The sequence below is a fragment of the Trachurus trachurus genome (assembly GCF_905171665.1).
Source record: "Trachurus trachurus genome assembly, chromosome: 11".
NCBI classification, from domain to species: Eukaryota; Metazoa; Chordata; class Actinopteri; order Carangiformes; family Carangidae; genus Trachurus; species Trachurus trachurus.
In genome coordinates this window covers 19,419,777-19,442,260 of record NC_139904.1, presented here as the reverse complement: position 1 = coordinate 19,442,260, position 22,484 = coordinate 19,419,777, and the positions used below count along the sequence as shown (strand labels likewise).

The 22,484-nt window shown below is 45.1% G+C and overlaps 1 protein-coding gene across 9 annotated transcripts; it reads left to right on the top strand.

Annotated features, from left to right (window-relative positions):
• The first annotated feature begins 492 nt into the window (after positions 1–492).
• nfyc (nuclear transcription factor Y, gamma) lies at positions 493–22,166 on the top strand. 9 transcript variants are annotated; one of them, XM_083982693.1, is made up of 11 exons: positions 493–588; positions 12,005–12,114; positions 12,290–12,358; positions 13,809–13,922; positions 15,832–15,927; positions 17,089–17,265; positions 19,094–19,162; positions 19,642–19,788; positions 20,110–20,214; positions 20,323–20,382; positions 20,804–22,166. In XM_083982693.1, exons 2-11 carry the CDS (start codon positions 12,016–12,018, stop codon positions 20,921–20,923), a joined length of 1,056 nt encoding a protein of 351 aa, XP_083838819.1. In that variant the 5' UTR covers positions 493–588; positions 12,005–12,015; the 3' UTR covers positions 20,924–22,166. The 9 variants fall into 9 exon arrangements, with proteins under 9 accessions (XP_083838819.1, XP_083838814.1, XP_083838818.1 ...); XM_083982688.1 differs by having other exon boundaries at positions 12,287–12,358; XM_083982692.1 differs by lacking the exon at positions 493–588 and adding an exon at positions 3,638–3,754.
• The last annotated feature ends 318 nt before the right edge of the window (positions 22,167–22,484 follow it).

Here is a 22,484-nt window from a genome sequence, read left to right as displayed (position 1 = left end):
CTTAATTAAATTGAACTTGATACAGCTGAACCGATTTAGTGTTTTTAGGGGATTGCTGAATCTGCATTATTATTGATATTTTTGGCAGCAGGACCACATGGAATAGTTAATTCTATTATTTTACCCGACCATTATATATATTTTTTGATAAACAGGAAAGGGGGAGGCAGAGAGAGGGGGGAATGACATGCAGGAAAGGTCTGCCCGACGTGGGATTCGAACCGGGGACGCCTGCGTTGAGGACTGTAGCCTCTACATGTGGCGGCCGCCTTAACCACTGCGCCACACACCGCTCCCCGACCGTATAATTTGAGTAATTACAGCGTTTAATAGTTAACTTACGTCTCACTGTGACCAATAATACTTGCGGAGTGAATATCTTGATAAAACCCATAAACGCATTTTCAATTTAATTAATAAAAAGGATGGAGATTGACGGCGTCGCTCCGGGAGACGTAACAGCTACGTCATGACGTTCGTGCGTCCAACTGTTTCCGGTTCGAATAGCAGCCATCTTGTTTCCCCTTGCTAGCTAAATAAAATAAATAATACGCTGAGCAGGACTTCACTTCGAACCCGTAAAACAAAGTGAGTAAGAAATTTAAATTTGCTTTGTGTGTGGAGCGTTTACAAGAAAGGGGTGCGTGTTGTGTGGAAGTAGGGGCAATTAGTTCACTTTTTTTCATTCGCTGTTCTTGACCAATAGACGATTGTTTTGGAAGATGAACATAGGCGCCATTTCCCTCCCCGCTCTCTGAGGCGCTTATTGGTGGCCCGCTGAAGGGATCACGGGCGGTCAGGAAACTGATGCTCTTTGTCCGCCATGTTGGCTCCCGTCTGAGCGAATTTCAGACGGACTGGCCATTTGTACTGGGGCCCCGAATGGCGTCAGTTGCAGAACGAACTTAGCCCTAAAAACCTTGATTGGTGGAATCTAGTCCGAGGTTTGATTGGTCTGAAGGACAGATCCAAACGTTGTCTTTATTGGTTAGACTGCTTCTTCCTAGCTTTGGAAAGCTCTGCAAACTTTCATTTGATGGCAAGACTCGTTGTCCAGTGGCGATTAAAATTACACACAAACTGCGGATGGTCACCTGTGCTGAACAACCGTCAGCACTGTGCATCTCCTTCAAGCTAACGTTAACTTCACTAACGTGGAGCTCCCTTTCAACAGTGACCACCACCATAACGCTAGTAGCTACTAGTGCTGAGTGTGTGTTTAAGGTTGCTGTCATACGAATTAAGCTGCCGATATGTTACAGCGCTGCGGTGCGTTTAGACATAGTCGTTAATTTCAGCGACCGTGGTATGATGCTTAAAACGGACTTCCATCTGCTATCTGTCTGCGTCGGCTTTCGTTGTCTCCCGCTTGCCATTTTGTCATCCTAACTGGCTTATAATGTATAATGTAGCGACCTAGTTTACGTGCGACACGGCATTAAAGGCTGGTGCGTTCAAGAGCAAAGTTGCCCTATTTCCAGTAAAAATGCCCAATACTAATTATATGTAAATATAAAGTGTGCCCCTGTTTTGTTTTTCGGGATGGAGGGAGGCTGGGAGCACATAAGTGTTCTTGATTAAACTCAAAGTAGAGGCTGTGTAACATTCATGATTCAATTCAGATATAGTATGCAGAACAGGACAGAACAGTCCTCCATAAGCTTTAGCTGGAATTTTACTTAGCATACAAAATGCAATGAATGAGTTTTAAATGTACTGTAGCATCTCCCACTCCTCATTAGCAAATGAAAAGTGTACAGTTGTGTATAGCTGTGTACAGTTTACAGCTTAATTTACTTTATAAATCTGCAATAGTTGTCCTGTCTTTCATTGTTCACTGTGCATGCATGTTTAAAATAACAGTGACATAATAGTAACAGTGTCTGGATGAGACCCATTCACACATCATGGGACTTATTCCCTGAGCATTTTATGTGCGAGTCACTCAGCTAACCATTTAAATGAGCAGGTGTGCATGTATTTTTGCATCTTTGTGGGTGAATGCGTGGTTTGGCCTTGCTACCCGGAGGTTACTGTGTGTATATGAAACCTAAAAGTCTGGCAGGTGGATGTTTATCTCTAAACAGCATCAGTGAGAGCAAACATGTCCCTGGTACGGGCAGCATGGGTCATGGGAAGGTCTCATTTGTACAGTGACCTTGCCAGGTGTCATTACTGTGGCATTTTGGGTAGCTCGAATGCACTTGGAGAAAAACTGCTCTGGCATGGCAGCCATGCTGGAGAGATTAATCTTTGTGCGGCTCCACTCTAATCATTAACTGGATCGCTGTAGTACCTGCCCTAGTCCCCATGCTCCTCACTAAAATAGAAAAGAGAACATTTAGCTTTGTTTCTCCTGAGTCTCTATCTTGTTCTCTCGTCCTCTCTCCACTTGTTCTACCCCTCCCATCCTGTAACAACTCTCCTCTCTGTCCTTCTCCATCCTTCCGGTTCCCCTCCCCCTCTGGGTTTTTCATTGATGGGGCAGGTTTGCTCTCTTTCTCTCTCTCTCTTAAGCTTGTTGTGTTCCTCACTACTGTCAGGATTTGCAGTAATATGCAGCATAAAGCTCTAGGTCACACCACCGTGGGTGCACAAGTTAACAGTTAAAAGCTACTTTAGCTGAAATGTCATCATCACCATCACACCTTCACTTTCTGTCCCCTCTCCATACGACTCTGTCTAAGCCTTACACGTCTCGGTGTGGAATTAGTGATGCAGTCAGTGGTGCATTAAACACCATGGGTGTTGCACATGAGCAGCAGCGTCCTGCCTCTGAGTTCGTAGCAAAGGTTACTGTGTTGAAAGTATGCACATTAAACCGGTGAGTTAACAAGAAGGACATTGTATGACATTGCTGACGTGGTTTTCTGATGACGTTTTAATTGTGGAAGTTGCTGTGAGCGTAGTTTTCGGAGTCAAGACAACAATGTCTTTGTTTACAGACTTTCACCCATATCTCTTAAGTCTTGTTTATCCACAAATAGGACGAGAATCAAATGCACTCCTCCCCTCCACCCCCCACTTCTGTGGCTGCTGCTCACCAGTCAGCTGATTTCTTCTTCATTTTGTGCAAAGCTCTGCAATGGTTTTGCAGTAATTATTTTATTTTTTGTGTAAATGTGATAGACACCATAATTAGGTTTTCACTGGATTCATGTTGTGGTTGTAGTAAGTGACTGTTTCCGTGAGTCATGAGAATATGTTGAATATAAAAGCCTAATTCAACTAATTCATATTCTAAACGAATAAAGAGTGGTCATGCATGTTGATAATTTTGTTCTCCAGTTGGCATAATATTAAGAAGAGCACAATGAATCTCATTATAAGAAGTAGGCTGGTTGGAGGCTAGATGTTTGCAGCGTGTACCTGTGGCTGTGAGCAAGGATGAATGAGAAAGCAAGGACAAAACATGGATGTGAGTGTGTGTGTGGATGTGCATGTACGCCTGTGCACACGTATGAGACAGGAGTCTGCCTAGTATGCTTTTGTACTTTAAATCATGTGGATGCAACATGCGGCATCCATCCTGGCACTTCTTTCGGCCAATGAGGGCCCGCGCGGCCGCCTGCATCACCGCGCGCTCAGCCTGTAGCGGCGCAGAGGAGGCGGGGCTTAGAGAGACATTTAGTTTGACATTGTAAATAAGCAGAGAGCAGTTGTCAGAGAGCAGCCAGTGGAGCCTTTCTCATCCGTCCGACAGCAGGAGAGGCAGAGAGAGGGGGGAAACGCTTGAGGACAACATCATGCCGAGGCAAGCCACCGCGAGCGACACCCTCACACACTCCCCCGAGGAGCTTTCCACAACTTTCTTTGCTCTTTTTCCACCTATTCTCCTCTTTACTCTCTCTTCCTCTTTTCTTTTCCCTGACCCCTATCCTGCAGCTCAAGGTAACTTAGAGCAGGAAGTTGGCTGTCGGTAAAAGGGGGTTGGGCGGAGGAAAGGGGAGGAGTGTGCTGCGTCCAATGGCAGAGGAGGACCCTGTCTTCTTACTGGCTGCGAGGCTTAGACCGGGGTGGGAGCCGGGTATGAGGCGGGGTCTGAGTATCATGTAGCATGCTAGATTGATTACTCTTGAATGTTAAAGGGGAAGGAGGCTAAAAGATTTTTTGTCTGTGACTGAGTCGGGAGTGCCGCTGTACTGTTTGCCTGCTGCTGTTGCGCTGCTGCTGCTGTGCTGGCTCTCTGTTTCCCCCTCCCCGACCCTCCTCCAACACTTCGCCTCTCGTCTCTCTGCGCCGGGCCAGGGGTCAGCTCAAAGACAAACGGCACAGGTCACCGGTTTTAAAGGGAGCGCGAGAGGAGCTGCTGGGTTGTTGGAGAGAGTAGAAAAAGACAAGAGAAACACAGAAAGGTCAGCGAGTTGAGGGGACTTGGTCAGGAGAGAGAGAGAGAGACGGGGCTGTATGTTTAGGCAAGAGGAGGACGCTGGGGGGGCTGCTGAAGGAGACAGGGCAATGTGTAAAGGGAGAGTGGGAGAGAGAAGGGAAGGGGAAGGGGGAGGGGTAGAAGAAGGGGGGGCTCGCTCTTCTGTGTGTCCGGGCTGAGAGCCTTTTTTTTTTTTTTTTTTTTTTTTTTTTAAAGCCGTCCAGTGGAGCCAGAGTGCCTTTTGTCTGGTGATACGATCAGGGAACTGGAGGAAATGAAGGAGCTGGAGAGAGTTTTTCTGTCAACCTCTGTGCCTCTTCTTATTCTTCTTCCTGCCGCCGCCGCCGCCGCTGCTGCTCTCAAGGAGACTTGAAACGGGGGCTATCTCTGTTTCTGCTCTGCTCCACCGGGGCAGGCAGGCAGGCAGGCAGGCAGACCAGCTCACCATGAAGGGCACAGGGGTAAGTCCGTCTGTCCGTCCGTCCGTCCGACCGCTGGAAACACACGCACACACAGAGAGAGAGAGAGAGGAGAGACTTGTCAACTTGGTCGAGAGTTAGATTTTCGGAGTAAATCGAGCACCTCTGTTCACTTTCCGATGTCTTCTCTCTCCATCACGCTCTGCAGTGATGAGACTGTGTCTGTCCTTTACAGCCGTCCTCACCCCCCCCTCCCTCTCCTGTCCTGTAGTACTCTCCTTGGGAGACCGGAGTTGTGCATTTTGTGAGTGTGTGTGTGTGTTTGTGTTTCTCATCCATGTCCTTCAGTTATCCCCTCAGTACAGTATTGATGCTTTTTAGAGAAAAAAAACAAAACAATATAGGTTAAGTCTTTTTTGTTTTGTCAGTGCTTGTCACTTATTGTGTTTTTTGACTTTGGACTACTACTACACACACACACACACACACACACACACACACACACACACACACACACACACACACTTTAAAAAAAAACGTACTCTGCATCTCGTCATCGGCAGCATGGAAGTGCACAGCTGCCAGACTCTGACTCTGTGCTCAGATGTGCTTCCTTCACCGTCTCGGCGCTGATGGTGTCCTGGAGGCCTGTGGCCGCTGGACCTCGGGTGGTGGTGGGGGGGGGGCTACCGGCCCGGACCCTGCTCTCCTCAACGCACTGTCCTTGTTTACATGTCAGCGCCAGACAGTGACGCAGAGCCGAGCAGCAGCGACGGCCCCCACGCAGAAAGGAGATTTTGTCATATATGTGGGGGGATATCTCTCCATGTTGTTGTCACTGTTGGTGTGAGGGGGTCTCCAGGGGTGGAGGTGCAGCTGGTTGCAGTGACCTCAGGACCCCTCGGGCCCCCTCCCCGACAGTGCCAGACGCCCAGATGGGACAGACTGTCAGCCTGTCAGCTCCAGGGGCCGGGGAGGCTAAGAGTTTGATCTGATCCCTTCTGATGGGATCTTTGGAGGGTGCCTCTTCTCTCACTTGCCTCCGACTCCCTTCCTCTCCTTTCCCTCGCTCCTTAATTGAAAGTTTCCATTGGTGCCTTTGACAAAACAGTCCCGTTGGGGAAATAGAGAGAGAGAGAGAGAGTGCGAGAGAGAGAGTGCGAGAGACTAAAAATAACTCTTAAGTTGAAGCCCTTGCTGCCAAATCCCAGGGCTGGCTGCTGTCTGCATGAGATTTGAATATCATTTGTGCCCTACGTTGTACCGGAGGAGGAAAAAGTAAACGACACACGCAAACCACTTAGACATAGCTAGGCCTTTCACCTTATCACCGCTGTGCATTCACTCTTTTGCCCTTGCCCCCCCCCCCCCCCCTCTTCCTCGTGTTTTTACATGTGCGCTCTGTCAGTAAAGACAGTGCGTGTGGGCAGCCAGGGGGAGTCAGCTGTGTTCCTGCATGTAATATGCAGGTAGCTTTAGCCCTGCCTACTTTGACGCCAGGGACGGGGCCTAGCATTGGATGAAGGTCACAGGAATGTGAGATTGGCTCCCTGCAGTCTCTCCGTCAGCAACAAGACGGAAACATGTAGTGGGAGATGAGAAGTGAAACTCAAAGGGGGACAGAGAATGTAGCTAATATGTAAAGTATGTGATGTTTTTATTAAGCTTCTTAGAAAGTACACAGCCCGAACCACTGGGGTCACTTAAGTGCTGCAGTGAAAGTTGAAAAACGTGTCCTTTTTCTATCCTCCCCCCTGTCCCTCCCCTTCTCTCTTTCATCTCTCTCTCTCTCTCTCTCTCTCTCTCTCTCCCTCCTCCCTCTCTGGTTTCTCTCTCTCCTCTGTTGAATGACCTTGGGAGATCAGTGACTAGCACTTCCTGGAGTTGGCTCAAAGCAGAACCAAGGGCAAAGTTTGCAGGGCCGTTCGGTTGGCTGGATCGGTCCAGCCGTGCCGTTGAGATGTTGCACCGCGGGTCACAGTGTGCACGCGTCCGTCATTTTTACCCCGTTTGCTTGTTTTTTTTTGTTTTGTTTTTTAAATCGCAAGACATTTGCACCAACATCTTTGAAAATGTTGTGCGTTTCCCAGTAGTTAATCTGTAATTCCTGGCTGGGAACTTCTTGTTTCTTTGTTTTGATTGAGTAGATCATTTACCCTGCATGTTGTAACCATGCCAGTCTGTATGGCATTTGTGATTGGGTTCATCAAGGTGAGCGCTTTATTTGTAAATATACCCCCCTGGTTTATAGCCATCAGAGTATTTGTCACTATGACATGTGGTATCTAGGCTGTATTTATTGTCTGGATACTGTACATCAGAATAAAACTGTCGCCGTGAACGTTTAACGTTAAACATTCAGTGGTTCATTGATATATCCTTGTTTACGGTAACATATGTTGTGTAAACACAGCTGCATTCCTTTCCTGCTTCGGAGGCCAGCTGAAACCTCGCAGACATCGACCTTTTGTGACCTTCCTGCAGAACTGTCCATTCTGCATCATTGACAGTTTCACACTACAGCATGTGGAAAACCAACCTCTTGCTAAATACATGTCAGTGTAGCAACTCTCGTCCCGTAGTTGGTTCTGTGTCATTTAAATAGTATTTTTAGTTTGATTTCATCATTTATATTGAAACGGAGTCCATCTTGGTACATATGTGCTCTTTGAACACACTGATGTTTTAATTTTAAGGACACTTTAAGGTCATAGTGGTGGTTTTTCCCTCCCCTCTTTCATGCCCTTGCCTCAACATTTGCTCAGCACAATTAATGTCAAATTTCACTTGTCCACATTTATAAACATCCACTGATGTTTAACAGGGAGCTGTAAAACAAACAAACAAAAAGGCTGAACTATATTATAAACGAGCGTTGAATATTCAAGTAGTGATTACTGTTTCAGTTTCTGTGTGATTTTACTGCTTCAGATTATAAAAACTAATCAAATCAACCAAATGGCTACGTTGACGAGTTTTACACACAATACAATGAGCATTTCTCTGCGATTTCGGTTTTGAAATTCTTACTAATTGAAATTGTGCTTGGGACAAAATGATGAACTGCTTTTGTACAGTAGCCTATATTCCACTTTCCTTGTGTGTAAGTCAGGGCTTCTTAATGCACATCTGCTTCGATGTGAAGTGTCAGCTCTGCTCCGGGCGAAGATCTGGGATGAGATGAGTTCCTCCTCACCACTGCAACAGTGTGGTGCTGAAACACCTCAGGGAAAAGTTGACTTTTTCTGTCCAAATAGGACTTCAGGTTCTCCTGAACTGCCCTGCCTCATTACTACTCAACTACACTCAGCAAAATGAAGCTCACTTAACTTTACGTTAATTGTTAGGTGATTAAGGAACAATTAACTGTAAAACATTTCCCCCCCTAACCAAACGCCAGTCAGTTAATTTGCTTCACTATACTCTCTTTTACAATACAGTCTTTGCTCTCTCTCTCCTCTTCTACAAATTCTTTTAGGAGCAAATAAATAGGCGCATGGCTCAGAGATGCTATCTGGTTGTTTTTTCCGGTCTTTAGCCTTTCTGCCTGCCCATCCAAGGTCCGATCAGGTTTATTTGGACAGGAATTGAAGGCTCATGTAAAGTGGTGTGATGTCAGAATTGGAGCGAGTTGTCGATGCTGCTGCTGCGAGTGGCCACTTGATGTGACGTGCCAGCGAGCTAGAGGAGGGAGGGAGGGAGGGAGGGAGGGATGAGGACGGGAGAGAGGGGAGACTCAGGACTGGGGTTGTGAGAACATTAGCGCTGATTCAGCTGCTGCAAGAGGAGCAACATTGACTTACCGGAGAAGTTGGAGGAGAGGGAGATCAGGTGAAAGTAAGTAAGACAGGAAGAGAGAAACGCACACCCGCAAGTGACAGAGAGAGATGGGAAGTACTGGAGAAGAGACAGGAAGAGAGATGTAAAGCCGCTGAAGGAGGAAGAGCAAGTTGCTGTGTTGGACAATGTCGACAAAGTGCAGACATCACATTTGTCCTCAAAGATACACGTACACAGAGCAGAGCTCCTAGGAAACCCAACACCAGCATCTCTCGGTCTCGGTGACCTGATGAAGGACAACAGGACCGCAGGGAAGAGGAGAGCAGAGATGCACAGTGCAGAACAACACGGTGTACCCTAATAAAGCATACAGTAGCAGCTTAGAAAAACACAGTGTACATGAACTTGTCAGGCTCATTGAACAGAGCGATCCACGGCATTATCAATAAAAATAATCAAATCTGGAGGTAACACTGACAACAGGTAGAAAGAAGTGAAACTAACCAACAAGCTTTGACAAATTGTTTAGTATAGAATAGATTTTAACTGAAGTTTCCGTAAAAACTTACTATAGGTTGTCGACCTGTAAAATCCAGAGGCAGATAGGACTCATCAGTGCAGATGAAATAAGCCATCCTGACATTGGCTTTCTATATGCATCAACCTCCAGACCATTATAAGTTTTATAATGCTGACATTTACTAGCTTTCAGGGGAATTTCAAAATTGATTTTCTTTGTGCAGTGGAGAGCCCCACTCAGTTTATTTGACTAGACCCAGACCGTCGAAGGTGTTGCATAAAGTCAGCAGAAGACATAATGTTCTGTATTTGTGTGTCAGACATCAGCGTTCTCCCACGCAAACTTTCCATTGATGCAAAGCCTTGGGAAATATGGTAATATTGGTGTACTGTAGGTTGGGCTCTGTGGCTTGGAGCAGCAGCAGCAGCAGCACTCAAGAGCATGTTGATATTTCGCCCAATTGCCCTCCTCTCTCACATATGTTCTCTTTCTCTTTCCCCCACTCGCACTTCAGCCTGCCTCTCATCACACTTGCTCTCTCATTTCTTCTTGCATATTATTGACTCCCCCCACTTCCCTCCCCTCCTGCCGCTGTGGTTAGTGCGTGGCTGTGTATTTAGATTGAAGGTCACGGGGTCAGAGAGAGGGGGTTGGGGTGTGTATGTGTGTGATTTAATAACGTCTCTCTTTCTCTTTCTCTTTCTGTAAGTGTTTTAAAAGTAAAGGCAGGAGTTTAAGAGAAGTTGTGTATGAGAGCAGAAGGACGAGTTTGGGTGGTACTGTGTGCTTTTATACTTATCTTTTTTATCAATTGAATCATTTGCTTATTTTTTAACTTCTATCCTTCCTCGGGGGCCTTAGCGTTGTTACCATGGTAATTAGCCTGATGGTTGTCTATAATGCTGTTAAGTGAAATTCCTAATTATGGTTTCCTTATCGGGGCTACCAGTCGGGAGAGAGCCACACACAAGCTGGCAGCGCACACGCAGATAGACAAGGTTGCGTTGTTTAAGAAATGATCACAAGATCGAGAGCTGATAGCTACCAGTGGGTAAAATGCCATCCAGCTAGAAAAACAAATGGTTCTCATCAGCAGTGCCCGTGTGTTTTTCACTCTATTTACATGGTCATGGTGCCGTAAAGTACACAGCGGCCGGCAGAGGTCAGTTCAACCATCGGGGGGGAAAAAAAACTACACTTCCCATCAGCCATTCCTGCCGCATGGAATGCTGGGAATGTTCCAGTGACTGCAGGATTTCAATCAACCTTGAAATGCAACTGGACACTGGAGCATCAGACAGAGAAGGGGAGACATTGTCAAGGTCAATCACTAGCCTGGCATGTCATAGCTACAAGCGCCCCGATTGATTTATATAAACCCCCCCACTCGCCCCCCTGCTGCCATTCTGTCTCATCGATTTAGGTTACACTCTCTGTCGAAAACTGAATGACAGAACAGGACGCAGCAGTTGCTTCTTCTGTATTATTCAGTAACTTCCTCAAAAAGGCCGGAGAAAGCGATCTTTCCCTGTCAAAAATCAATCAGGTAAAGGGGTTTTTTGCACTCTGAATTAGTGATTTATCAGTGTAAAATATTCACAGCTGCACTTAACTGGTATGAATAAAAGGCGCTGACCTGGACCCAGAGTCAAAGCAACGCCATACAACAGCACTGTAACAGGACCTGGAGGCGGACACACTGGATGGAGTCTTTGAAAGCCCCGTCTTTTTGTATTGTATTGGTCCGTCAGCTGGACCTGAGCTGCAGCCATTCATGACTCGGAGTGAGAAAAGAAAGAGAAGATAAAGAGGAGACCCCCCCTCTTCTTCCAACACTCTTTTTCTTTGTACTGTCATGTCTCTCTTGTTCTCTCCGTGTCTCCCTCTTTCTGCCTTGTTTGACCCACATAGCTAGTTTGCACAGCAGTCCCACTGTGGCCCTGTCTGTCTCTTACCTCCCCCTGCTAAAGCCTTTGGCACTTTGTCTTAGTGCTGGATTAATGCTGAACTGGACAAGGCACTACCCCTCCCTCAGCAACACTCTCACACACACACAAACACACTCCGTCTCCCTCGAGTAGCCCCACACACTCATCTCTTGTTCTGTCCCCCCACCAATGTCTCTCTTTCTTCTCCCTTCTGCCGAATCTATCGAGGTAGGGGGAAAAGCGAGAGAGGGAAAGAGTGCGATCCAGACACTCCAAGCTCTGCGTGCTCAGACAGGCAGGCCAATATTCCCCCAGCAGATTCCTGGCATGCCATAGTAACCTGCCGGATCCTCTTTCAAACCGTCAGACCCCTTGTAGAAGCAGTGGCTTTCATGTCTGTATGCATGTACGGTATGTGTAGCAGTCGCTTTACTTCAACTTTTGAGTAGGTTTAAAAAGCGTGCGTTCGTGGAATCGTGTTTGTATTTTCGTAATGTGCAGCTACCGACTCAGTTGTTGTCAGGAGAATGTTTCTCTATCACACACACACACACACACACACACAAACACACGTGTCCTCAGTGCACAGGGTCACCAGCAGCAGCGACTGACTTGCATGCTTGAATTTGCAGAGGAGCTCCAGCTATGGGCCAAAGGTGATAGAGCCATTCATAATCAGGGAGTGTGCAGCTCGTCTGGTGGTGGGTTCTTGTCAACGTCCCACAAGGACAAGAATAGAAGCCCATCGGGGCTCTATTTTAGATTTCACTGTATTATAATTATAGGCTGTGATAGGATATGTGGTTGTGACACATGGGAAGAGCACAGGGCAGCGCTGGTCTGGCCTGAACCGACACTGTATTCTGTATCCTGTTGTCATTTGTTCTTGGTGAAGGACCTGTCTCTAGTGTTTTCACCTCACGCCTTTTGTTTTGTACTTTTTCTAATGTTTTACACTTTATTTCTTCCTCTCTCCTCCCTGTTGCAGCAGAGTAGAAGATGTCCGCAGATGCGTTTGGAGCCGGGGGCAGCGATGCCCAGCAAACCCTGCAGTCTTTCTGGCCCCGTGTCATGGAGGAGATCAGGAACCTGACTGTGGTACGTTATGCCCACTGAAATAGACCAAACCAACACATGCTAGTGACTTATACAAAGAAATTCAATGGTTTTATGTGTTTTCAAACACACACAAATGTAGTTACTAAAACACAAGTTATTTTGTGCTCAACTCTGTCTTTGATCTCTCTAACAACCAATGTGTTTCTTTCAGAAGGATTTTCGTGTGCAGGAGTTACCTCTGGCCCGAATCAAGAAAATTATGAAGCTGGATGAAGATGTCAAAGTAAGAAAACAGTTTGATAAATGACAGTGATGTGGAATGTGAGTAAAAGATCTGTTATGTGGGAGATTGCCTGTAACAATACAAACTGCTACATCATCCAGAGGTTAAATCCACTACAAACATGAGCAAGTAAATAAAGTCACATGACACTCATGCAAAGCCTTTGAAATGACAGGAGAGGGAAGTTCACTCAAAGGTAAGATTGGGGTAAGAGGTTAATAAAGGTTGACAGTAAATTTTTACAGTAAATTTTTACAGTGATTTATAATATCTGATTTTACTTACAGTTTTCGTATGCATATATATAGTTTGTGTGTCAATTATTTAAAACCTTATGAATAACGTTTCTCACTGTGGCCTTGTTCCTCAGAACGTGCAGCGCCCGCTCGACTCAACACCAAAGATTATTTTATAATGGAAAAATATTATCAGCTGTTGCACATTTAGCAGCGCCTGTTGATAAGAGGTCCATTATTTATATCAAATGGGTTTACATCAAAACGTATTAACTGCATGCATATGGGAATAATCGACCATCATTAAGTGAAATTACTAAACTGATTGTGCGGCCATTAGAAGATTAGAGGGTTGGCTTTAGCACTCCACATTTTTTTCAAGTTGTTGTTTATGTTGAATATGTAGTAGAATAAACTACCAAGCAGAATTGAATTGGGCCTTTTATAACTCATAGCACTCACTCAAAGCACTCATTGATACCAATGCTGATATTATATTATGCAGATATTCTCAGGGTATGGCTGGTGTTTGGGGGCATGTGTGCACAAGCTCTATTCAGAGGAACCTCCCCATCTCCGAACATTTGTCAGTGGCATTCAACGAGGCAGTTACAGCACATGGAGGAATAATTACCCCCCCCCCCCCCATTACACCAGATTATCAACCAGCGCTGTTCGTAGTCTCCAAAGAGAAAGCCTTGGAACATGTGCGCGTGTGTATGCGTGCCCCTGTGCGCGTGCATGTGTGGCTCGGATGTGTCGTGTCAAGAGCACTATCCCCTTAGTTAAGCGGCAGCTTATACTGGTAAAGAGATCAGGAGATCACAAGCATATCTGTCTTCTGTCAGCCCTGACACTGTCGTTTTCACTGCATGTGTGCAGCAGGCACATGTGAGCAGCGTGGAATTATTACAGTTTATTTACGCTTCACAACAATTATCACATGACTTAGTCTGAGAGAGTTCAGCGCCAATCGATATGAAGACGTAGTAGTGTAACTCGCAGCTGTAAGGACATAGAAGTTAAAGTGTTTGTTGAGATGTAATAGCACTTGTGTTTAGAGCTGGGGCATTAGCATTTTAAACAAATCATTTAGCAGCACCTGTGAATGTGGCGCAGCCTTTTGTGACTGAGGTCCTGAGCGATTCATGTGATTGAAGTTTAATAGTCTGTGGGTGTATTTAACCAAGTGTAATTCCATCTCCTCTATACAGATGATCAGTGCAGAGGCTCCGGTCCTGTTTGCCAAGGCGGCTCAGATCTTCATCACAGAGCTCACACTCAGAGCCTGGATCCACACCGAAGACAACAAGAGACGCACACTACAGGTCTGACACGCACACACACACACACACACACACACACACACACACACACACACACACACACACACACACACACACACACACACACACACACACACACACGAGTCGTCATCCTCCTTTTACATCTTAACATCCTCCTTGAATCTCTCCTCTGTTTTCATACACTACTTCACGCTCATTTGTTGGGATCACATCCATTAACTGTAATAATTACACCACTCTTAATTTTGTCCGCCTGTCTCTTTCCTCCATCTGTACACATCCATTTACCTTTTAACTTCTCCCACACCATCGCATTTAGCCGTCATTTGGGTTTGTTAACTTTATATTCACTGACGTATTCCTGTCTGTGAGCACATACAAGCGGAGGCCCCATACCAGCATCCCCTTGAGGACTATCCCTCTGTTTAGTTCTTTCTCCCTCCATTGACTTTGAAAGCAAAGCCAGGCGGGCGCTGGTGACCCAGTTTTCCCTCCGGTGCCATTTTGCGTGCTCCGCTGTCCCAAACTTGAATAAGATGGACCCTGGAATGAGGCGAAAGGGAGAGAAAGTGGAGAGCTTTCGAGGGGCCGACGGGAGCAGCAGGGAAAAATCAGGCTAGTTTGTCTCACCTGGATGTCAAGAGGGGAAAACTGTGGAGCAGAACATGAAAGCTCTTAAGTCCACTTTATCCATTCACATACCTCTGAGAGATTAGCAGCCCATGGATGTGTGTGTGTGTGTGTGTGTGTGTGTGTGCGCGCCAATGCAGGTATAAAAAAAAAAAAGAGACAGGAATAAACAAAAGAATCTAAAATTGAAGACCTACTTTGGAAATGTGTTTGGTTTCCTGTTGTCTTGGCTTATCTCTGTCCCTGAGTCCTTTTTGTTGTTGTTTTAGCATGAAACGCTCTGTTGCTCGACTGTATGCTTAAAATAGAAACTTCATTTACTATGCAGGTTTACATGTTAATTACATTTCGTACCACAGACGGCACACAAGGTTCTTGTGACTCTTCACCTCATGAATGTGTGATCTTCTTTTCTCAGTAAGGGAAAAACAGTTCCCCTCCGTTTCCACATGTTCGCAGATACACTGAGCCCGAGTCCTATTGTGGAGAGGGCACGCCAGTTGGGGTCACCATAGCAACGCTCATCAATAGAACAAGTGTAGATGTGACCTGGTGTTACCAGATATTAATCAAGCTGCTATAAATAGCCTCTAGTGCAGGGAAGGCCACAATGGGGGGTCCTGACAGCCAATATCCTGTGGAAAATTCCACAGAGACAGCGCACTGCTGTGGATATAGGAAGGCGTTATAGAGGCAGAGCGTTTGCGCATGAGGGCAGGAAAACGTCATTCTTATTCATTTCCACCCATGTCACACACTCCACAGTTCATGATTATGACGCTAGGTTGGTTGGTCTCATGAATCCATTTGCCCTTATTCGAACTTTGATTAAACTGATCTCAGGCTGCAGCTGATCATTATTTTCATTATCACCTAATCCGCCAATAATTTCCCTGATTAATTGTTTTGTATATAAAACAAAAGTGTGAAGGTGACATGTCGAAATGACTTGCTGTGCCTGACCAGCAGTCTAATGCCAAAATATATGAATTCTTTCTTCTTGCTTGAAAAGTCACTCAAATTGTTAATTGATGATGAAAATGATGATGAAAATGATCAATAATGAAATCTCTGTAGACTAATTGTAACAATTCTTAACGCTCTGTCCTCCTTTAAGGTCAGTCATCAAAGCAAATACCTGCTACAATGCTACTGGGAACTTCATTTCAATTCCAAAGTCGCCTCTCGTGTGGCTATTCTTAGAGCGGGTTGACCTTAGGCCTTGAGGCATGTTTATATATAGGTTGCTGCATACATCGACTCTGACCTAATCACCTTCCTTGTTTTTTTTTTTTTACAGAGGAATGACATTGCCATGGCGATAACGAAGTTTGATCAGTTCGACTTCCTGATTGACATTGTGCCCCGGGACGACCTGAAGCCCCCAAAACGACAGGTAGGGAAGCGTACACATCCAGGATGGTCTTCTCTCACAGTGACACAGCATCCAAGGTTTATACGAGTCCTTCGAAAAATAAAAATTAACGTCAGGGTTGAGGTTCAGCAGGGCTGGTGATTTGGATCCTCATCTCAGGTGCTTTTCAATGTTGGCAATATTGGAGGGGCTGTAAACATCCTTGACTGGAAGCTGGGGTTTGGTCAGTGAGGGCTTTCAGTCGGATGTTTGCAGCATCTTATTGCCTCTGACAGCCAACAGTAGCCTCAGACGTGGCGCTAGTTGTTTGAGTCAGTAGATCACACTTAGTGGTGGCATCGTGTGTTTTAAACATGTCGCCTCACAGGAGCTAATTTCACAAGGGCAGTGAAAGAGGACAGCGTATTGTTTTGCTCCCAACAGGAATTATGTCCTCAACAAAAAGATTTTGTATACCAGATGGAGGAGTGAGATATTTAAATTTGTTGTCAAGTAGACTGTCTCCAGGCATGTAAACATCCTACACTCTCAGCTGTGTTGTCATGGAGCTGGGAGAGGGGTGTTTACGCTTCTGGTGATGGAGAAACCTCATCAAGAATGAAGCCACGCTCATTAGTCAGTTATGAAGCAGCAGAGCGCAGGTCAGTGTTCACAGATAATTACTTTAGTAAGAATTGTTCGACCTGGGTTTGAGCCCCCCACGCCAACAAACGTTTAACCTGCTGAACTGTGCCGAGTAAACCGAAACCCATCAGACTCTGACACCGCATTTATGTGGCTGACCCAGGGAGAGCATGGACAGAGGTCATTTCCAAACAACAGATCAATAACTGCCACCACATTATTAGTTACTTCACTTACTTGTTTGAGTTACAAATGTTTGAGACAATTTATTTTCTATGAATTGCTCCTGACTGATCAGAATACAAACGTAGCGTACCTGCCTCCAGGAGTTGCATCGTGTGGTATTGACCAGTATGATGTCTGTAATGGAGCTTACGTCCAGATTACATTACTTCTCCCCAGCCGCATCCCATCAGTTATTTATCAGACCTGCACTTCTCTTCTGTTACACCAGCAAAAATAATTTATGGAGATGTAATGGACTGATAGGCCTTCTTCGGTGTGCGTGTGTGTGTGTGTCTCTGTGTGTTTGTGTGTGTGTATGTTTCTCATTTTCAGGAGGAGATGCGTCAGTCAGTAGCTCCAGCAGAGCCGGTGCAGTACTACTTCACCCTGGCCCAGCAGCCTGGAGCCGTACAGGTGCAGGGAACACAACAGGCCCAGCAAGCCGGTGCACAAACAGCCACCACCATCCAGCCCGGCCAGATCATCATTGCACAGCCACAGCAAGGACAGGTACTACCAACACCTTGTTTGAGGAGCTCTTTACAGCTTTTGTCATAAAGCAGTTCAGAGTACAACTCAGAAACAAAAGTTAAACTAAAGATGAATCCCGCTCTGAACTGCAAGAAAAGAGTGTGTGTGTGTGTGTGCGTCTTTGTTGAAGGATTGCTTCTCCCCAGTGGTGTTAAATAGCACATTCTCAACTCCACCCAGTCCTGGGAATCCCGCTGCAAAAAGGCTTGTTACTCGGGCCGTGGTGCCCAGCTTTATTGACATTAGTATTAGCTCACATTTAGGAACTGACCACTCTCCCACCAGCAGGAATAGCTGAACCTCAGAACACACCCTGCACACATAACAACACATATGCACACCCTCCCACTGAAACCCTGGAGTGTAAACATTTGATCTGAGTGTCTCACCACAGAGAATATTTCCTCTTCCTCTATTTACTCATGCGAATTATGTTTATAGACTCACTGCAACTGGTTGATTTGAAATTCGTCCTATCACTCCCTGTTAGTTTTTTGGAGTATTGCAGCCTTTAAAACTTTTGAGTTTTTGAAATTGCACAGTGTATGTTTTGCCTTAATATAAGTACACAGTGGAAAAAACAAGGAAAATCTGTCATCAACTTAAAAATGTATTATCGCTGGACTTTTTCTCTTTTTGCTGTTTCTCATCCTCACTCACACACGCCATGTTTCAACTACAGAGAAATGAGCTGTAAGAAACAAAAAGTGAAAATCAATATGTGTTTCTTAATAAAAATGAGTCTCCAACACGCACAAACACAACACATGGACTCTTCTCCTCACACTCACAGAGACTATTAGCTAGATTGCATTCCCCCTCAGGATCACAGTGTTTCACTACAACAGTAAGATGACAAACCTGCATAATTAGGGACGCTGTTCCATTGTCTCTCTCTCTCTCTCTAATGATCTCATTCCCACTACTTTTTGCTCTGAAGCGCTTTCTCTCTGCAGCTTGGTCTCTGCATGTCATGTAGCTGTGCTGCTGGGCTGCTGTGCTGTTTCGTGCTGCTTCAGCAGACTGCCTTTAGCTGAGCTGTCATAGTCATTTAGACCTGGCCTGATTCACCAGTGCTGCAACTGCTGCAGTCCCCGCTGAGAGCAGAGAGGTCGCACAGTGACACTCACCTTACGTAGACCTCATTGTAACTTATTTACAAGCTAGCACTTTAAAAGGTGGGCCTTTAGATAATCAGTGGAAGGCTTAAAATGGACTATTTGACTATTTATCTGACAATTTGCATCCGCGCTATCCCTCTCCTTTCCTCTCCAAAAGTGTTTCCTGATTTAATAAGAGTTCAGTTGTCGCTTCCAAACACACGTTATGTTTGGTTCAGTGGTGTGTGGAGGGAGTTTTTGACAGGAAGTCCTATTAAAGAAGAAAGAAGTAATTTGAACAAAAGAGAGTTTTCATTTCATATCTTTTATTTATCCTTGTGTCCTTGTGCAGACCATTCAGTGTTTACTCGTAGTTACTTCACCAACTCTGTCATGAGCACTGATGAAACCTTTGGCGTTACTTGTGAAGTTCATGTATTTTTAAAACCTCAACTATTATTATTTTTTGTGTTTTGCTATTTTACCTCAGCTTCTTTTTCATTCCTCCTGTTTTATTTGCATACATCATAACCATGCTCCTAAGTTCATTTCCTGCTTATATGTCACTGTTTGCCGTGTTAGCATTGAAGCTATCTGTGCACACACTCCACACACGCTTACATTTCACGTGTTGAGTTGTTGCTGTCGCTGCTTTTCTCACCGTGTGTCTCTCTCTCATTTTCTCATTCTGTTCTATCGGCCATCAGATGCTGCAAGGTGCCACCATGCAGCAGTTACAGCAAGTGCAGGTGCAATCACAGGGCACACCCATCACGGTAAACACACGTGCACGCATGCATTTATTGTCACTAACCACACATGCAGAGGCCAACGCTCAATGTTGCATCAGCCCCTGACTGTAGGTGCCTACTGCTGCTGCTGCCGCCGCCGCCTATGAGTTCGGCCCTGCTCAGATGACTCAGGTCTGTACGGGCGGCCGCAGTGTGAGATCAGGTGACCTACCTTGGATAGTGTGACAGGCAGAAGAGAAAGAGAGGTCGTGATACCTGCATTGTCACCTTATGTCTCTAAGTCTCTGTCTTTTGTTCCTGCCTGATGATCTCCTAACAGACCTTTTAATATTTAAGGACATACGAGCTTCATGCTTCTGGTTAAAATCACATTCCAGGGGTGTTACTGATTTCCTGGATCTCTGTGTCAATGTCAATCTTAAACTACATGCCCGGTTGTTCAGTGACTAATGTGTTACTTCTATCTCTTTTTCCCCTCTTTCTGTCTTGCTTCTCTGTGTCAGAGTGCACCGGTTGCCATGCAGGTGGGTGAGGGCCAGCAGGTACAGATCGTCCAGGCTGGTCAGGCTCAGACCGCTCAGGCCCAGGGCCAGACCATGCAGGTCATGCAGCAGATCATCACCAACACGGGAGAGATTCAGCAAATCCCGGTAAGAGATGGCGCCACGCTGGAACAGAAAAGTGATGGGGAACAAGGGGGAAGGGGTTGATGATGTTGAAAGAACGAGGAGCAGCGGTTTAAACCCGACAATGTGGGACTTTTCAAACCTGGTGCCTTCGGTGAATTATCATCCTTCACCGTTTGACGGGAGCCATGAAACGTACGGTTTAGAAAGTTAACAATTCACCAGAGGAAGGTGAATTATTCTTGCTGCTGTTGTCTAGAGCAGGAAAATGGCTGTGACCTCTTTGTTCAAATGACCTTTGCTCTTAACCAAACTCTGTCTCCCCCTTGTGTTGGTCGACTGTAGGTGCAACTAAACACAGGCCAACTACAGTACATCCGTCTCGCTCAGTCCGTCTCCGGAGCACAAGTGGTCCAAGGACAGATTCAGACTCTTGCCAATGCCCAGCAGGTAATCATGACAGCGATGCAGATTAACGATTAGAGAACAAATATGATGATGTCCAAACATTTACATTGTTTAACTGTTTTTTGTTTCTTCTCCCTTGCTTGTGTATAGATCACACAAACAGAGGTACAGCAAGGACAGCAGCAATTCAACCAGTTTACTGACGGACAGGTAACAACTGCAGCAAATATATCAAATGTGTCCAAGCTGTAGAAATGACAGTGTCATTTCTACAGCTTAAGTATGTTGGATTTGTTGCCAGGTGGCACTAGACGCATCATCCTTGTTTGCAGCATTTCTTTTAGAATCACTCAATCCAACTGTTGTTTAACCAGAAACGCCTGATTTAGATTTAAAACCTTTATTTCCCTGGCTAAGATACAGGTAAAGACAGCTATTGTTAAGTTAGAAAGTTAGAAATGTAATTATATAACACATAGTAACAATCAGATAATCAGATAAGAGGTGGTTTTTTTTCTGAGAGGCTGCCTGAATCGCACATTTTAACAATACTATGTAAAACCTTGTCACCGTGTCCTCCTGTTGAAATCCAACTACACACTCACCCTCTCTGTCTGTCTCCGTTTCACAGCAGTTGTATCAGATTCAGCAGGTGACGATGCCAGCGGGACAGGAGCTGACCCAACCAATGTTCATTCAGTCCACCAACCAGACAGCTGACGCACAGGTCACGCAGGTCAGCACTGAATGAGCCCAACCAGCAAACCCCTTACTTCACACACACAACATGCACACCAGCCCATGTGACGCCCGACAGATGCCGCCAACCTCGACAAAAGACGCTCGATAACCTTGATTTTAAGCACTGCTCATCTAGACAAGGGACCTGAAATGAATAACACTCATGTTTTTTGTAATAAATTTAGTACACTGGAAAACCAAAGGGACACCGATCGACTCTTTCACAATCACATGCTAAGTTGCATCCGTGCTCAGTAACCATTTTATGTTTTTGTACATCTGTAACCCACATCTGTAGAGAAAACATGCATCTACTGCCACATCCGACGTCTCTCCATCCAGTAACTCTTCCTCTCGTCTTTGTCTAAACCACAAGGGTTTTTAAACATAAACAAGTGTGGGCTTTACTCTTGACGCCTTCCTTTCTTCACTCCATTTGGAAGTGAATTGGAGAAAGTGTCTGTCTCTGTCTACATGATCTGGTCCTGGCATATCTGTGACTGAAGGAAGCTGTGGGATTCTTCACCTCCCGCTTTCCTCCCGGTGAAAACCTGAATCATACCTTCCTCTTTCTTTGTCACGTAATTGATATATGAAATGAAGCCATATACCTCAGATATCACTTTCTACAGCAACTCAATCTAAGGGATCTCAAGAAGAAGCTATAGGTTCATTGATAATTTCATGTAGTTTCTATGTTGTTATTTTCCACATTGACGATGAAGCATGACTTTATGTTGTAAGGGCTTCAAACTGTATAGGTAAACTGTGTATGTGATGGTGTGTGTGCTTGCGTTTCAAGCACCCACGCTGCAGTCATCTTTACTCTTCCATCTTGTTTCTTTATTCAAATACTTTGTTCACCCCTCTGTCTTTAGAGCGGGGAGGCTCCTCTCTGCCTCTATGCAGTTTCACATAACCCCCTCTACCCGGGTGGTTTTGGAGTCTTGTGCCCTGGTTTAAGTCCCATGTACAAACACATGACTCCATCTGGAGAAAAAAAAACACCCTTTTTATAGGAATATTTTTTTTCCGATTCAAGTGTTTTTCTTTTGGTTCTGAAATGTTTGGCCTCATATCTTCCCCTTCATTTTTGTACAGTAATGATTATTATTAATGTTCTTATTATTGTTGTTTTTGCATGTAGTTCAAACTGCCAGCATGACATGCAATAGATAGGTACAATTTTATTTTTGATGTTCTTTTTTGTAAACAAACTTTGTTTGTGAGAAAAATAAAAAACCATAACTTGTCTAGGAGTCCTGTTTTTATACAATCACTTCTGTCATCAGGCGCTGATTTTTGTTGTATTGTTCTTGTTTTAGGAGAAATAAGTTCTTCGTTTCTGCATGGACACTAGACAGGGAGGCAGGAGACAAATGCTACAGCACTCAAGAAATAAGACTTGAACCATCCCAATCAGCCATCTTCTGTATTTCCAGGTAGCCGCATCTCACCACCAGAGCCTAAAACACCGTTGCTTGTGTTGCGTTTATTGAAACTTTATCATTAGTATGAAGCGGAACTAATATTATAGAGCAAGAAGTATTTTAAATGTTAATCAGGATCAC

Coding starts and splice junctions, on each gene's coding strand:
- nfyc (XM_083982688.1), top strand. CDS start 12,016: ATGTCCGCAGATGCGTTTGGAGCCGGGGGCAGCGATGCCCAGCAAACC. Junction 15,928..17,088: donor TGAAGCCCCCAAAACGACAG/GTAGGGAAGCGT, acceptor TCTCATTTTCAG/GAGGAGATGCGTCAGTCAGT. Junction 17,266..19,093: donor CACAGCCACAGCAAGGACAG/GTACTACCAACA, acceptor ATCGGCCATCAG/ATGCTGCAAGGTGCCACCAT.